This window comes from Corvus cornix, chromosome 1 (assembly GCF_000738735.6).
Source record: "Corvus cornix cornix isolate S_Up_H32 chromosome 1, ASM73873v5, whole genome shotgun sequence".
Lineage (NCBI taxonomy): Eukaryota > Metazoa > Chordata > Aves > Passeriformes > Corvidae > Corvus > Corvus cornix.
This window is the reverse complement of record NC_046332.1, coordinates 48,624,088-48,640,844: the sequence shown is the minus strand read 5'-3', so window position 1 is coordinate 48,640,844 and position 16,757 is coordinate 48,624,088. Positions and strand designations below refer to the sequence as shown.

Here is a 16,757-nt window from a genome sequence, read left to right as displayed (position 1 = left end):
TCTCCCCCCCGAAGGAGTCACGAAATACAGCCTTATCCATCCTGCATGTGGCAATCAGGCAGGCCTAAGAGCTTAAGCACTTGCAGGGTAGCAATGTTTAAAAAGTTTGCCGCTACCTGTTTGCCTACCTCGGTCTGCACTGCTAATCAAAGCGCTCCTCAGCGTGGACTTGCGGGGCACGTTGTCAGTGCTGGAAGCAGAGCACTGACCGTGCTCATAGAGGGGCACTTGTTAAACTCGCCCTTTTAGGGCCGTGCCCAGGGCCATCAGCTGCTTGCACGAACAGCCCGGTGCTACTGCCCTTGCTCCGCTCTCTGGCCGGCTGCTGAGCCACGGAGCACTGGGATCATGCACCGGGCAAAGAAGATGGCAGCAGACAGATTTCTTCGCTTTGGACTGTTTTATTAAACAAAGCAAATCAAAACAAAACCAACCCCGCCGGCAACACACTACCTCCTCATTTACACACTACTCCTTTTCCCGGCTCTGGGAGAACAAAGAGGCTGAAGTGTAAATGAAATCAGTGTGGTGAGTGTTACGCACATGAATATTTATCAAGGAAGACCAGAGAGGAGCCAATTTGCCACCCTCCTGCGACAGCAAGAGCTTGGTCATCAACAAGTCGGAGGGAAACGGTAGGTGAAGAGGCTGCTCCATGCCTTTATGCGGGCAGGGGCATGTGGGACGCCGGTGAAAGGCTGTTCTTGTTATCTGAGAGTGACTGTGGGAGCCATCAGTCAGGAACAACACTGAGAGGATCCTGGGTTTTGGGACAAAAGCTAAGTACAACACAGTTACGAAGCAAGCATACAATGTCCCTTCCAGTCATGCAATCAGCTTGCAAGCTGCACTTCAGGGAAAAAATTCTAAAGAGTTAACTGGAAGTTGTTACCATTCCTCGGGTGTGCCAAGTGCTGATGATAAATCATTTTTCTGAAGAAAAAAGCAAGGTTAAATCAAACTACAGAGCCCATCAAGCATGAGATTTACAGAGATCTCACTGGGTTATGGATTCATTTCTTAAACAGTTGAATTATGACAGCTTCTGGGCATTGATATACAAAGCGTGCTGACCCCCTCAGTGCTGTGGGGAGTTAGGGTATGAGCAGCAATGGAGAGATCGCGCTGGTTATCGTCTTAATGTGTATTTCAAAGTCACTTCCGAAAAAGAAGATGAGATAGTAGTTGAGTATTCCAGCCACAGACATGAGGAACAGGAACAAAATTATGCGCTTTCCAAACAAGTAACCAGGAGTGCTGAGGAGACAGAAATGGGGAAAAGCACTTTGTTAATGTGCATCACCTCATGGAACAACCCTCAGACTTTGGACTCTGCTGTTGAGAGCAGCTGAAAGACGTCAGGAGCTGAGAGAGAGGGGGCAAATTTCTTTTCTGTCTTGTATTGCCAGGCAGTTGCGAGGACTTAAATGTCATTTTCAGGATCCATTTGGGTCTGGATTTGGCCTTCTGTTCTCAGAGTAGGCTGCTGCTTACAAGTGTCTGTTCAGAGGGACTTGAATGTGTTTTCAGCCATCACAGGCTGTGGGACAACTCTGTTTCACATGTGTGTAATTTATTAATATAAATAAAATACAAATATTAATATAAAAGGACAATCTTGTGCAAGTAGTGGCACAAACATGCAAACCTGTGTTTGCAGAGTCCTGTGAGCAGGAGCTGCAGGCCCCCTGACCCCAGTGCTGCTACACATCCGACATCTCCCACAGCTACCCCCATTCCTCCAAAAGAGAGGGGCTTTCCTGCACTACGGAATGCCAGCATCTGTTGCAGGCAGCACCACAAGCCAGCAGCTGAGCCTATGGAAGTGGCAGCATCTGGCTGTGCTCCTACCACATTCTGGGTTTTGTAAAGAGGCTCTGCAAGTCCTTACCTCTGAGTCCTCTCCCCGAGGTAGCCCACAAAGTACTTCTGCCTCACAAACAAGTACATCAGGCCAGCAAAGGCAGCAGGAGCTGGGTAAATGATAAAACAGTGCATTAACAACACCAGCCCAGGTCTCACTGTATGTCTCCATCTGCTGCCTGGGTTGGAATGGGAAACGGGAATCTGCAGCCTTGGGTTATGGGACAAGCACTGGAACTGGGATGGAGACCTCTGCATGGGAAACAGAGCACTTGCCTTGCCCTCACTCCAGATTTTCTGAAGACTTTGCGGGTGTAATCGTGCTCACAACTGTGCCCACTGCAGAGCACACACTCCCTATCATCCTCTGAGATGCCTACAAGAAAGCTGGAGAGGAACTTTTTACAAGGACATGAACTCATAGGACAAGGGGAAATGGCTTTAACCTGAAAGAGAGCAGGTTTAGATTATATATAGGAAAGAAGTTCTTCACTGTGAGACTGGTGAGGCACTGGCACAGGTTTCACAGAGAAGGTGTGAATGCCCCATCCCTGGAAGAGTTCAGTGCCAGGCTGGATGGGACTTCAAGCAATCTGGTCTAGTGGAAGGTGTCCCTGCCCCTGGCAAGGGAGCTGGAATGAGATGATCTTTGAGATCTTTTCCAAGCCAAACCATTCTACGGTTTTGTGAAACCCAGTGTGGGTCATACCAGGCTCAGGAAAGAGAGTGCCAACTCAGGCACTGCCCTCACCAGAAAGAGAAGGCAGTTGGTAGATGTACTTCACTAGGAGCAGGTGGAGGATACACTATGGTCCAATACCAACTTCTGAGCATATAAAAAGGGGGTTTCCCCCATAATTCTAGCTTTTCCCACAACTGCAGACAAAATTCCTTCTTCTCCTGGTCAGGAAACACCTTTTTTTCCCAGAAAGAATAGACATGTACCCCAGGTACATGTATTCATCTTAATGTTAGATAAACTCACATTGCGTTGCAGGGGATCACAATTAGAAATGCAGGTAAACAGTCCTGGGTTGCCCTCAGCACAGGAGAGACCTGGCAGTTCTGGCAAATTAATAATTTGAGTCCATTTCCTGTCCCAAAAGTGAATAATGTTGCATCCAGCAACCAAGTACTAAACCCTTCACCCAAAACAAAGGGAACTCACCCATAATGCCAGTATGAGAAATGTCCCTGGCCTGGACTACCCTGAATCATGTCTGGGAACACATCTGTTGGCATAGCCACGTCATGAGTGTTAGCTCCAGGACAGGAGGGTAAGAGAGGTTCCCCTGCTGCAGGAGGGTTGGTCCCTGGAAGTGTAACTTCCAAAGCACTTGCCATCCCTTGCTGATTGTGGTGCCAAGTTGAAGGGAGAAAAAACCAAACAAAAGAATGTTACCTTGGCTGCAGAGGAGGCCAGCACACCAAAGCACAGCGAGAAACGTTGGGTACGCGTGTCCGCAGTTCTGGCTAGAACAGAATTTATAGGAGAGAAATCAGAGCACAGGCAAATAGAAACAAAATCAGTATGTTTCACCAGCAGAGAATGGTGGCAGGTGAATTTGGGCTGCACTAGTGCCATTGACAGTAGACTTTTATCCCAGAGCAGTGGGAGGCTCCTGATCTGCCAGGAGCTGGACTCCTCACCCACATCTGCTTCCCTGTTTCCTCACTCAGATAGCGGATGTCTTTGTGCTGCCTGATGAGGAAAACAAACCATCGTGTGCACCTGTGAAAGCCACTTTCTCCCTAACCTGTTCGATCATGATAGATGCTGTGAGCTTTATTGGCTTAAAGTCCTTTTAATTGAGTCATACTAATAAAGCTATTGGAGGAAACCAACAAATGTAGAATTGCACCACAAATAAGAGTGTCTCACAGAGTTAACATGTGTCTTTGCAGGGGAACAGGAATGGTTTCCAGCTGCCTCCTTCAGCTGGGATTGCTTTCTGAGGGGGAGAAGTGAAGAAGTTGAGAGTGATTCTATGTAGCAAAGAAGTGGAGAAGTGGGGAGCTGTGTGCCAAGGGATTTGTACAAGCTCTGCCACCTACTTGCTCCTCAGCAGGCTGACGTCTCTCTGCTGGCTCTTTCCTTTTGAGCCACAGTGCCCTTGGGACTCTGGCTGTGCTTGTGTCACACTTCCAGCAGGGAAGAGTGAACTGATTCCCAAATGAAGAGACACAGTACTCATAATGGCTGCAAGACCTATATAGATGAAGCACATGGTGGCAAGAAGGGTGCTGAATTCACACAGCAAATATATCCGAAAACCACAGGTCTGAACACTGAGAGCAGAAAGGGATTATGTAAAAAGTCTTCATCTGAGGGCATTTGGAATCCACCTCTGGCCCCTAAAAGGGTTTGGATTTAATGTTAATGAAGAGCATGATGAACCCCACTCTGCCTCAGTTGGCAGTGTCTACTCACTTGGCAGTGTAGACACGGTCGAAGGAGGAGGACCCCTGCCGCTGCAACCCCTTGCTGTTGCAGTGTCTGCTTTCATGCTCCACTTTGTTAGCAAAAAAAGCTGTTAAGGAAACCACAGAGTATTCAGTCTGAGATGTCATCTGGAGATATTGCAGAAGCTGGGCTTTGTGGGCTCAGCTCTGTTCCCATGAGCATCCAAGCTGGGCAGATGGCAGGAGAAGATACAGGTGCATGGAGGTGCAGGATGTGGCCAGTGTGCTTGCTGTCACCCGGGTTTAACCAAACCCTCCATGCATCCCCACATGTCTGTGTGTGACTGATAGCAGGCTCTCACCTCCAATCCCTGCTTCATCCCAACACTGCACTTCAGGCAGCCTGCATCTCTGCTGCAGAAGCCTTGCCCTGACCTGGTCCTTTGAGCTCCCAGTGGGAAAAGAGCTTTCCAGACAGAGCTGCCAACCCCAAATCTTGCTCTCCAACAGAGCAGAGAGACAAGGGAGTCTATTCTCTTTTAGTGAAACCCATTTGCCAAACCAAGGACATGCTGCAGGGCTGGTTCTTTTCCCAGAAAGGCCCACAAAAAGCCTGGTCTTAATGGCTGATCTGTGTGTATCCTCCTTTTAAGCAACAGAGTTGTGTCAGAGTGTTAGCTGCTGCAAAAATGCAGCACCACAAGATAATGTATCATACTCTTGACAAACACGTTTTATCTGATGACACTAAACCAGAGACCATCAATCATATGTCTAAATACACCAGAGAGAGCTCTGGCAGGCTACAAGCTGCAAGCTTTCTGTTGTCGTGCATCCCATCTCAAGTGCATCCAAATCACTCTGTGGCTTGGAATATTAACCAAATATATATACATAAAAGATAGCCCATCTGGAAATACATTATTATAACAGTAAAAATTTAACTACATAAGCTGCAGGATTTCATTCCTTCAATTGGAAGAGTTGCCTCCTTTTTCCCCCTCCATTGATGCTGTAGGTCTTTTGTACTTCCATTGTCTTTAATAAAAACTATGGACTTTTTTGGTTTCCAGTATTGTTTGATCCCCATGGTACATACAACCCTTCTGCAGAAAAAACCTCAGTGCTTTAAGTCAGCACCCCTACTCTGAGCCAAGCTGCAGACCCCCCCACTGCCACCAGCACAGTGCACTGGCCAGCTCTTGGGGGACCCAGACCAGACACCATCCAGTGGCCCAGCCACCGGGAGTTCCAGCACCCACATCTTCCCACCAGCCCAGCCTTTGGCAAGAAGTTACCCTGCCTACAGTGACTAAGAGGACCTAATTGAAGAGGATAGGGTTGATCAGCACTTTTTTGTCCAGTGCTAAGCTGCAGCGATGGGAAACCACTTTCTGTAGGTCTGGGACTGCATGGACTCACTGGAAGCATAACTTCTCCCTTTCTTTTATCATACATGTGAAATCTCTAGAAAATACCACAGCTTCCGAGAAAGCCAAGTAAGCTATTTATCTTCCTCTCCACTGCTGCAGGTGCTGCCACTTCCCAAATATCAGCTTGCTGCTAGAGAGATGCTCCGTGATGCCAGGAGGCAAGAGGGTGCTTTCACAAGCCAGCAGGAGAGGAGTGAGCAGAGCAAGACTGGAGTGGAGAGGTTTAATTCAGCTCAGCTGTTCCAGGAGATAATGTCCTGAGGCTCCAAGGCTGCACAGACTGCCCAGAGCCTGAACAGTGGCAGTCCCACTCTGACCAAGGTAATGTGCAAGGGTTCAGTGTAAGCCTGGTTGTTTCACAAGTCCATGCCAACAGAAACTGGGAACTGATGATCCAACCAAGCCAGTGCTTGCAAACATGCTCTTTTTCTCTCTCCACTTTGCTTCCTCTGTCCTGATCTGCTCAGCAATGATCACTGATTTGCCCTGAAAGCTGCTGGATTGCAACATCTCTCCGACAAAAGAACAAAACTTTAGGCTGCATGCGGCACTCAGTGGTATGCAGCCACATGAGTCATTGTGTGGGATGTGGAGATTTCCTTCATGAACAAGGTGACAGTAAATGGACAGCAGACTGGGGCAGCAACATAGCCCACCTCCATCTTTAGGAATAACAGCATTCACCCAAGTTGTTTTCTAGTCCTGCATCCTATGCAGAGAAGCATATAATCACAAATTTACATGATACTGACTTCATGCACTTAGCCAAGCAGATGCCCAAATGCTTTCCTGAATGAGAGCCATGGCAAGAATTCAGTACACCTGACACCCCTTGACAAACATTTCTACTGCCTTCCTTATTGCATTCACTGCAAGACTTTTCTAGACAGAAAGCTTGGGAAGAGGAAATCAGATGATGCAAGGCTTGAAATCATGGTTTAGGGCTGTCTGCCTCACGTGCTTGGCACACTCTGCCAAGCATCCTGCTTCCCCTTTGTAGCAGTTGGGTCAATAATATCACAGACAGATTTCCATGAGGTAAAAGCACATGGATGGAAGTCTGACATGTCTGAGTGAGAGGAAAAAACCCTTTATATAAAGTCATATGATTAAATAGCAAGAAATGCATATTTGACACATTTTCTTAATTATGGTACATGCTCTGGTGTTAATGTGCCATATTCTGGTGATGTCACACACTGTGCATTTACCAGAGAATAACATTGGGTTAAATGACATGGCATTTAGTGCCTATGTTGAAATTAATCAGTCTGCATCTCCCTTTTTTTTTTGTTCCTTGGCAGCAAGGCTCTCACCACTTCCCCTCTCTGCAGCAGCCCAAGAATAGCCCATTTCCTAGGAAATGTTCAGTGTTTGTGTTCAGTGGGAATCTCCCATTTGTAGTAAGAAGCCTTCACTAAAGATTTCTGGAATTTTCACCAGCCCCCATCCCACTGCTGAATCTCTTTGAACCTGGGCAAATTTAGTGCAGCTGAGGCAAAACTCAATCCTTTCTTTGTATTCTGGGCAGAATTTCCTGCTAAAGTAAGTATTTGTAAGAGAGGGTGATGAAGTTAAAATCAAATTTGCACAGGAGAGAGACTTGTTTTATTTAAAAAATCTTGAAGAATATACAAGGGACTATACACGGTCTGAATAAGACCTAGAGAAGGAAACTTCACCATCTCCGGAAATGTGCAGTGTTCTTGGGACCACAGTTAAAGGAGATTAGTTATACTGCAGGACTCGGAGATGCAGGAAAGCAGGAGAGCTGCCTGCCCACAAATAGCCCACACAGACTCCTCCAATTCTGTCCCCTTCACCCAGCTCCACACAAAGGCCTGACCCATTGCAGCCCCCCCAGGGACTCTTTCCCTGCCCATGGCAGCAGAACTCCAGCTGAGAGTAGCCCTGGCTGACCACAGCAGGGACCTAGGTCGGAAAAGGAGGTCTTAGTCATCAAATCAAAATGCATATTGCCACAGGGTATCCCAGCATATTAGTCCTTACATTAGCTGAAATGTATAATAAACTCACTCTAGAATATCAGAGAGCAGGACCATGTGACTGTCAGGATACTTCCACAATGGCACACAAAATTCCATGCTTAGAAGACCATTTCTAAAGCCAAAGCCATGCCTAAGCATGCATGCACTTATAAATAAAGATCATCTATCCAAAGATCAGCTCAACATATATCATCCTGAACTTTCCTCAGCTCCCTTTTATCCTTTAAATAAATGCTTGTTTTTATCTTACCATTTTGGATAACACTGATCAGGGTGACGATGGCAAGCAGGACAATGCTTCCCAGGGTCTCCTGGTCCATTTTGTGAGCGGGCTGTCAGGGTGGACGGTGCAGCCTCGGTGGCAGCTCAGTACTACAGACACAGAATGAGGAAGTGAAGGTCTTATCTTGAATCATGAAACACTTCCTACGGCTTCACAGGAGAGGGGCAGCACCCTCTGCTCTGATGCCTGTCAGACCAATAACCGCAGGCTCGCTCACTCATGGTAAACAGATGAAGCCCAGGCAAGCAAGAAATTACAGGTCTGTGATCTAAGAGGATACATAATGTGGAAAGATATCTATTGTCCTTCCTACCTGGATATCTAAAGTATGTCTAAGCATTTGGCCAGCTGTGTAGAACAGCAAAAGGCTGGAAGAAACCAGTCAGGCTATCATGGCATTGTCAGCAAGTGCCCTACCACTCCACAAGTAGCTGGGAGGAGAAATAATGTTGACAAGTCTCAGTAATGTTGTTGCTCTCATGCAGATGCTCTCCCTGGTCACATCTCCATCAGTCTCACCAGTGAGGACATTCCAGGCCTGTATGTCACAAGCCAAACTCCTGTACCCCCTGGCATACTGGAATGGGCAATGCACTAATGCTGTGAGCATTGCTGGTGAGCACAGAAATATGTACCAGGCATGGATCCTGCATCCTTCCCCCTACGAGTAACTCCTTGGAAGTCAGTGACAGCTATGTGCATTCAGTGTTTTACAGGCTCAGACTTCACAGTTGTGCCCCAGTTTTAGTGCTTGAAGCCCAATATAGCTGAGCACAACTGCTGCAGCATGTTCACAGCTCGGATCCAATCCCTTGGTGAAGCTGGCCCAGAAGCACAGGCTGCAGTGTTGGACAGAGTGGTGGGTTGACCTTGGCTGAACTTCAGGTGCCCACCCAAACCACTCTATCTCTCCTCTCCTCAGCTGGACAGGGAAGAGAAAATATAACAAAAGGCTAAGGGGTTGAGATAAAGGCAGGGAGAGATCACTCACCAGCTACTGTCACAGGCAAATCAGACCTCACTCTGGATGGGACACAGCCAGGTATGAGTTCCCAGCAGGAGCCAACCTGCAAACCCCATCTTTTTCAATGGGGACACATTTACCTACAATGGTGTTTTTACCCAGTCTCTCTATCATGCAAATTTTTATAATCTGTAGTCTTACATATGGAAAACTCTCATATAATTTGGGTATAAACAAATAAACGGAAATGTAAATGAAACTGGCTGAGAGGTCAGTGATTAACACTGTGAGCTGTGACATAGTTATCTTAATAGGAAAAGGCTGTCTTTCTGGGATACCTTCCCTACAGTCCATACAGATACAACTGTGTGAGAAGCAAGGCCATAAAGAGCATCTAGGTTTAGATTTGGCTTGTGGTATTTTCTTCAGAATGTAAAAATTTGCCAGATTTGCTTTAGGAAAAAACCTAAATCCAAGAACAAATAGAGAAGTACAACAGCTCTTTGAGAATGCTTTTATTCAGACTAAAGTTCTCTTTTTCCCCAGAATATGCTATTTTCTTACTTGAACATCAATGTTTATGTTTTGTGGTCTATTGAGCATAGGATTGTAGCTGGTATTTAGGGATGGTATTTAATGCTAAGCATCTACTAATCTTCTGAGAAGAAAAACCCATCACCTAAAAGCTGCTATGAAATTAAGTCAAAAGAGGAATATTGTCTAAGCAGAGATCAATGTTATGACTGTAAAGAGAGGAGTTGTGCATGGGCATGGGCAAGCAGGAGGGAGCTGCTGACAGGAGAGGGTGAAGGGGACAGCACAGGTCCTCGGGGCATCTATGGTAGGAGGATTCCCAGTCATTCTCCTGCAGCAGGCACCGAGCCTTCCCCTTCTGCTGCCTGTTTTACACCGGTGCAAACCTATCAGGCAGCCTGCAGCTTGCTTTTGATTTACAAGTGGCAGCACAAGCACATGAGCCTGCTCCAACTTGCCAAGAAAACACACATGCTTCCCTGCTATCAAAGACTTCCCAGAGGTGGCTTCTATTCAGCAGAACTCTTGTATAAAAAGGGGTAGGAATCAGGCTGCTGAGGTGTGAAGATGCCATAATGCAAAAAACCCCACAACACACCAGGAGTTTATGCCAGCAGGCTTTCCAGCTGGCTGACCCAAGCTCCCATCTCTCGCCCTGTGTGCGAGGGATCGTGAGAGCTGAGCTCTTGATGCCTTTGCTTTCTCCTTGTCCTGCTCTTTGTTTTCCAGCTCTTTGCTTTGCTGCTGCTCAGTGCCTCTCACCACACACTCGTCCCCACTTTGCTCTTTTGCTCTGCCCCTTCTGATTTCTCCCTGGCACCTCTTGGCATCACAGCACACTTTGGCATTTTGGCATTTGACATCCCCGGCGCTTTTCTGGAAATCCAGCCTGTTCCCTCCTCTTACCCAGTTTTGCTCCAAAGCCATCCCACGTGTATGTGTGGAGAAAAGCAGGGTTTTGCACTCCTCCCTGCAGAAAAAAAACACATGACATCAACTCCAGGGCTTGTTAAAATGATTTCTTGGTGTGCAGGGAGAAAAAAGCTTTGCCACCAAGAACCTCTTTGATATGGCTGCCTTAAGAAATGAACTGCAGAGTTTTGTTTTGCTGGTTTTTTGTTGTTTGGGTTTTTTTAAGTGCAGCATCACTCTGAGGGCTCTGCTTGAGGAAAAACAAGGAAATCAAGATGGCATGTGAGACATGGAAGAAGAAGTCCCTTTACCGTGGCAAGGTAACACTGTTGTATAGCCAGACAGAGCAGAAACCCTGCGTGGGGAGGAATATTACCTTTTCATACCCCTTGGCACTGGAATAGCTGCAGGGTACAAGGAGATTCTGGCAATATTTTTGCAGTTTGGGGAATTGCCTTGGCAAGGGAGGGCTAAAATGACTCTGATAACAGTTTTTTCCATATCTACACATTAAATTGTTCCTTCTCCCTGAGACCTAAACACACACACACAGGAGCACTGTCTGGATAAGACAAACCTGGCACCACTGGAAAACCTGGTCCACCTGGGAGAAAGATCAGTGCAAGACACCTCCATCATATCTCACTTGGCTGTTTGAAATAAGGGATTTTCCTGAGTAGACAAAAAAAGAAAAGGGGGTGTAGGGGGTGGGATACACACTTTGAGGAACAGTGCCTGCACCTTCTGTAACCCCCAGCTGTGGTCAGACCTCTTCAGGCACAGGTAATTCAGCGCTTCAGCAGCTGCTGTCAGACCCCAGCCCTTTTGCTTGCTGCATGGCTGTTTAACATCCACATTGTCCTGTCTGAGGAAGATAACCTTGACACAGTAAGCCATGAAGCTCACGAAAATGTGCAAAGCCAGCTAGCTTTTCCAGTTGCGCTGCAAGGCTTCTGGCACATTAATCTCCTCCTCTGGAATCTTGAACAGCCAGTCAAAATAACCCTTTTGTAGAATTGCTTTCATGATGAAGAGGAAAGGACTGGGAACACAGATCTATAAATATCTTTTGGGATGTTCATCTCTCCTCTCCTCTCATGCACTCTGATCAGTGCTCAGCAGCAAGGACTCCAATGAAAGTGTGTCTTGATAAAATAAAGGCTGCTTGTGTGAACCTCCCACATATAAATGCCAGGTGACACCCAGCTGTCATGCTTTATCATAAATGCAAGGAGACACAAGCCCCTTGGACTGGCTGGTTAATATTAGCACTCTGCTTTGCAAACTTCAAAAGCCACAGCACCACCAAACGTAGTGCACACACGCACACACACACACACACACGTGGGTGACTACCTGCCTCACGGCAGCCTGCTTCAGCATCGCATCCTTGCTGAATCCTGACAAAACCCCCACGGAGTGCATGAACAGAGCTGGAAATGTGAAGTGCAGCATGATGAAAAGGGCAACGCTGCAGTTTTTAAAATGCTGGCTTCCTTTTGCACAGCCCAGAGAATGACATTGTGGGAGCCAGCAGAGCACCACCTCAAAAACCCCTCCTTCTCCACATTTCACAGGCTTCCTCCTTTCACTTACTGTCTCCACATTCCTTTTGTACAAATTCAGCTCAAAACACAGAGTTGGAAGACTGAAACTGTAGTCCCTCCGGACCCCCTGGCACAGCCTTCTCCTCCTCACCCTCTGTGTCTCATTGTCATGGTTCAACCCCAGTTGGCAACTCGGCCCCACGCAGCCACTCACTCACTCCCCACCAGTGAGATGGGGGAGAGAATCAGAAGGATAAAAGTGAGAAAAGGGTTAGGAGAATCCACACATGCAAGCAAAGAAAAACAACAAATGCATTCACTGCTTCCCACAGGCAGGCAGGTGTTCAGCCATTTCCAGGAAAGCCAGGCTCCATCACACATAATGGTTACTGTGGAAGACAGCACCATCACTCCAAATGTTCTCCCCTTTCTCCTTCTTCCCTCAGCTTTATATGCTGAGCATGATGCCATATGGTATGGGGTAATCCTTGGATCTGCTGTCCAAGCTGTGTCCCCTCCGAATTCTCATGCACCCCCAGCCCACTTGCTGGTGGAGTGATGTGAGAGGCAGAAAAGGCCTTGACTTTGCGTAAGTCCTGCTCAGCAGTGACTAAAACATCCCTTTGTGATCAGCACTGTTTCCAGCACAAATCCAAAAGAGAGCCACATGCCAGCTAGTGGGAAGAAAATTAACTCTACCCACAGTATTTCAGAGGTGGCCTCACCAGAGCTGAGCAGAGGAGCAGAATCACCTCTCTTGAGCTGCTGGCAACGCTTTGTCTGATGTGACCCAGGGTACAATTCACCTTCTTGGCCACAAAGGCCCATTGTTGGCTCGTGTTCAACCTTCTGTCCACTAGGACACCCAAATTCCTTTCTGTCAGGTTGATTTCTAGATAGGTGCCCCCAGCATGTCTTGGTGCATATTTCTTTTGTCTACAGCTGCAGGACTCCACACTTCTCCTTGTTGAACTCCATGAGGTGCCCATCAGCCCATTTCTCCAACCCGTCAAGGTCCCTCTGGATAGCAGCATCACCCTCTGCTCTGTCTGCCACTCCTCTGAGTTTGGTACTGCCTGCAAACTTGCTGAGGGTAAACTCTGGCCCATCACCCAGATCATTAATGGAATGTTGTGCAGTATTGATCCCTGGGGTACACTGGCTTCCAACTACATCATGCCACTGATCACCACCCTCTAGACACAACAGCCACTTTACAATCCACCTCACTGTCTGCTTATCCAACCCACACATCAACAGCTTCTCTGCAAGAATCTCCCAGGAGGCAGTGTCGAAGGCCTCACTGAAGTCCAGGCAGACAGTATCCACTGCCCTCCTCTCTTCTACCAGGCTGTCACCTCACCACAGGAGTCTATCAAGTTATCGAGCATAGCTTCCCCTTGTTTGAGCCATACTGACCAACTGCTGGTGATTTCTGTGTCTTTGATGTGCCTGAAGATGGTTTCCAGGATTAGCTGATCCATCACCTTCCCAAGGATTGAGGTGAAGCTGACTGGTTCCCCCAGTCATCCTTCTTGCCCTTCTGGAAGATGGGGGTGATGTTGCTGTACCCCCATCCTTGGGCACTTCCCCTCATTGCCATGACTGATCAAAGCTGATGGAGACTGCAATGGATCTGCCATTTCTCTCAGCACCTGTGGGTATATGCCATCAGGATCAATAGACTTATGTACATGCAGGTTGCTTAAGTATTCCCAGACTTGGCCCTCATCCATCTGGGGTACATCTTCCTTGCTGATTTGGTTTTTATTTGCTGCCATTATCATCTTATTACCTTTTAGGTGACTGCAATTTGATTAATAATTCTGTTAATAAGACTGTTTAGAGCTGAGGCAAGGCTTCCTGGGCAGAGATTCCCAGGTCTTCCTCTCCACTCTGCTTTGAGAAGTCTCTTTTGCCCTGTGTCATTTCTGCCAGTGTTCCCGCTTTCCATTAGCTCTTGCAAATAATTATCAAAGGTCTTTGAATCAAAGGTCACTGTGTGGTAAATTTTGTCTCCTGTTAAGTCTCTGGTCACAACTAGTCCTTTTGGAACTCTAATTATCAGGAGGAAAGATGTTGGATCCTTTGGCCATGTTAATAATAGGGCAATGCTAATTTTTGCCTTCCTCATCCTTGGCAGGTACTCTCAGAGCTTCCTCTTGCCAGCTGGGCTGTCTCAGAGAGCAGCTTTCAGGCTCCTATCTGCAACTGTCCCACCAACAGGCAGAACTTCAAACACTATATTTTTCTGCTTGTCCACTCTTTCCCAATCCCTCAGGAAAACAAACAAAAAAGGCCACAGAGAAAACAAAACAACAGAGAAAACACAAAGAAAAGTAAAGGAAGGACCGTTCTTCAGATTAAAAAAGCAAACAGGCACCAAAGCTGGTGATGAAAAACCTCAACCCGCACACCCGCAGCCCCTGGAAGGAGCGGGCAGCAGCAGGAACACAAAGGAACACAAAGCCGCCCCAGCCAGAGCGGGAATCAGCGGTAACTCGGCGACAGAGCACTCCAGCGCGTCTCTGTGGCGCAATCGGTTAGCGCGTTCGGCTGTTAACCGAAAGGTTGGTGGTTCGAGCCCACCCAGGGACGGGGCGCGACTGTTTTGTGACGGGCGGTGCCTTTTTCCTTCCCTCCTGCCAGCGGCAGGGGCTGTAACCGGCCCGCGCCGCCTTTATACGGGCGGGAAGCGCGCGAGACCAGCTTTTGGCTCCGGGGCCTGGCTCGTCCTGCTCCGCCGACAGGTGTTCCACCCACAGCCGCATGCTCGCGGCGAGGCCGCGGGTGCTCCGTGCCATTGGTCAAGGGGGACTGCCGGAAAACGGGACAGTATGGAGGTTTCCGTAGTGTAGTGGTTATCACGTTCGCCTAACACGCGAAAGGTCCCCGGTTCGAAACCGGGCGGAAACACTCTGTTTTTTCCCCTTCCCGTGTCACTGCGGACGTCGTTCCTGGTTCCTCTTTTGGAACGCGCCAGCGGCCGCCTGGGGGGCACAACCCGCCTTCCTCGGGAGTGGGAGAGGGCGAGCAGTCTCCTGGGCTGCGGCGGGGCCGTGAGGAAGCAGCAGGGGCAGGGCTGGGGCCTGTGCTGAAGCTCAGCGTCGTTCCCGTGCACGAGCCCCTCGGCAAACGCGTTTTTCCCCGGAAAGATCGCCAAGAGGAGGGGAAACGAGCATCAGCCGAAACGGTCTGAACATAATCAGAAAACCTGGGACAAAAACTACAACCACTTGCCTTGGGCATTACAGAAGCCCACTTAGATACTAACTTACATAAGAAGAGTAATATAGACCCAGGTCCGGGGAGAAGCGTCTCCTGAGGGTTTCTTCGGCCTCTTTCTGGAAATATATGCTGGAGACACCTGGCCCCTACTTCCTTACACTCCTTTCCCAGCATCTCCTCTCCTTTGTGAGCCCGAAGTCTCCACCGTGCTGTCCTGGGCTGTGCAGCTTCAGCATCTCCCTCGCAAACAACTACACCATGTTTGTGCACAGTGTAAAACTAAGCATGCCTCAAACTCATCAGCCTTGTTATCCCACTCACCTTCTCTTCTCTCTGGCTCTGTCTGCACACTGTCTTAGATCTTTACTTGGACTGGAAGTTCTTCCACTCCGAGGCTGAATCCTGGTGGACTTTAAATAAAGCACAGCATACACTTTCGAGCATAAGCTGCTCGAAAGGTAACGTGCCTTGCTCTGAGCATGAAGGGGCTCACATCAAGAGCAGCTGTTTAGCTTTGCAAAAGGAACACAGACAAGACACAATGGCTCTCCCTGATATATTGTCAGGAAGAGAATAATTATTTAAAGCAAAAACAGTGATAGAAGAATAAATGGCAATAGCCAGCCATTAAAAACATTAAGATCAAAATCAGATTTGTAATCAGCACCACAGTAGATTTCTAGAGCAGTGCTCTAGCAGGTATGCAGCTAGAAATCCATCCAGGCAACTTTGCAGATGTGTTGGTTTATTGTAGGCAGGATGCAAGAAGGCAGCCCTTTTTTTCACCCTTTACTCTAAGAGGTGTTTGAATATATCATCAAGTAGTAAGATCTGAATCACAGTGCTGTCTCTGCAGAGCTGATTCCAAACTCTGAGTGCCACAATTATGCCTTTCCCAAAGCACAAGACACAGACTAACAAGGCTCTGCAGAGGGATCTGGAAAGGCTGGACTGAAGGGTTGAGGCCAATTTTGTGAGGTGCAACAAGGCTGAGTGCTGGGTCCTGCTCTTGGGTCACAACAACCTCATGCAGTACTACAGACTGGGGGCAGTGTCTGGAAAGCTGCCCGGCAGAAAAGGACCTGGGAGTGCTGGTCAATGGCAGCTGAACGTGATCCAGCTGCGTGCAGGGGGCCAAGGCCATTGGCATCCTGGCCTGTATCGGCAATGGTGTGGCCAGCAGGACCAGGGCAGTGATGGTCCCCTGTCTTTGGCACTGGTAAGGCCACACCTCAAATCCGGTGTTCAGTTCTGGGCCCCTCACTACAAGGACATGGAGGTGCTGGAGCGTGTCCAGAGAAGGGCAATGGAGCTGGGGAAAAGTCCAGAACACAAGTCTGATGAGCAGCAACTGAGGGAGCTGGGGTTGTTTAGCCTGGAGAAAAGGAGGCTCAGAGAGCTTATTGCTCTCTACAACTACTTGAAAAAATGGTGTAGCCAGGTGGGGGCAGGCCTTTTTACCTAGGTAGTAAGGAACAGGATGAGAGGAAATGGTCTCAAGTTCTACCATGGGAGATTAGATTGGGTGTTAGGAAAAAATCTCCTCTCTGAAAGGGTGGTTAGCTACTGGAAGAGACTGCC

The 16,757-nt window shown here is 48.0% G+C and overlaps 1 protein-coding gene and 2 non-coding genes across 3 annotated transcripts; 2 read left to right on the top strand and 1 right to left on the bottom strand.

Annotated features, from left to right (window-relative positions):
• Nucleotides 1-381: 381 nt before the first annotated feature.
• Nucleotides 382-8,090, bottom strand: LOC104689905 (arachidonate 5-lipoxygenase activating protein). The gene is made up of 5 exons (XM_019286303.3): nucleotides 7,959-8,090; nucleotides 4,295-4,394; nucleotides 3,266-3,336; nucleotides 1,892-1,973; nucleotides 382-1,257 (listed from the first exon to the last, which is right to left on the bottom strand). Exons 1-5 carry the CDS (start codon nucleotides 8,026-8,028, stop codon nucleotides 1,095-1,097), a joined length of 486 nt encoding a protein of 161 aa, XP_019141848.1. The 5' UTR covers nucleotides 8,029-8,090; the 3' UTR covers nucleotides 382-1,094.
• Nucleotides 8,091-14,472: 6,382 nt separating this feature from the next.
• TRNAN-GUU lies at nucleotides 14,473-14,546 on the top strand. Its single transcript has one exon. It is a non-coding gene; the product is annotated as a tRNA-Asn (tRNA).
• A 245-nt stretch (nucleotides 14,547-14,791) lies between these two features.
• On the top strand, nucleotides 14,792-14,864 carry TRNAV-AAC. The gene has a single exon. It is a non-coding gene; the product is annotated as a tRNA-Val (tRNA).
• Nucleotides 14,865-16,757: the final 1,893 nt, after the last annotated feature.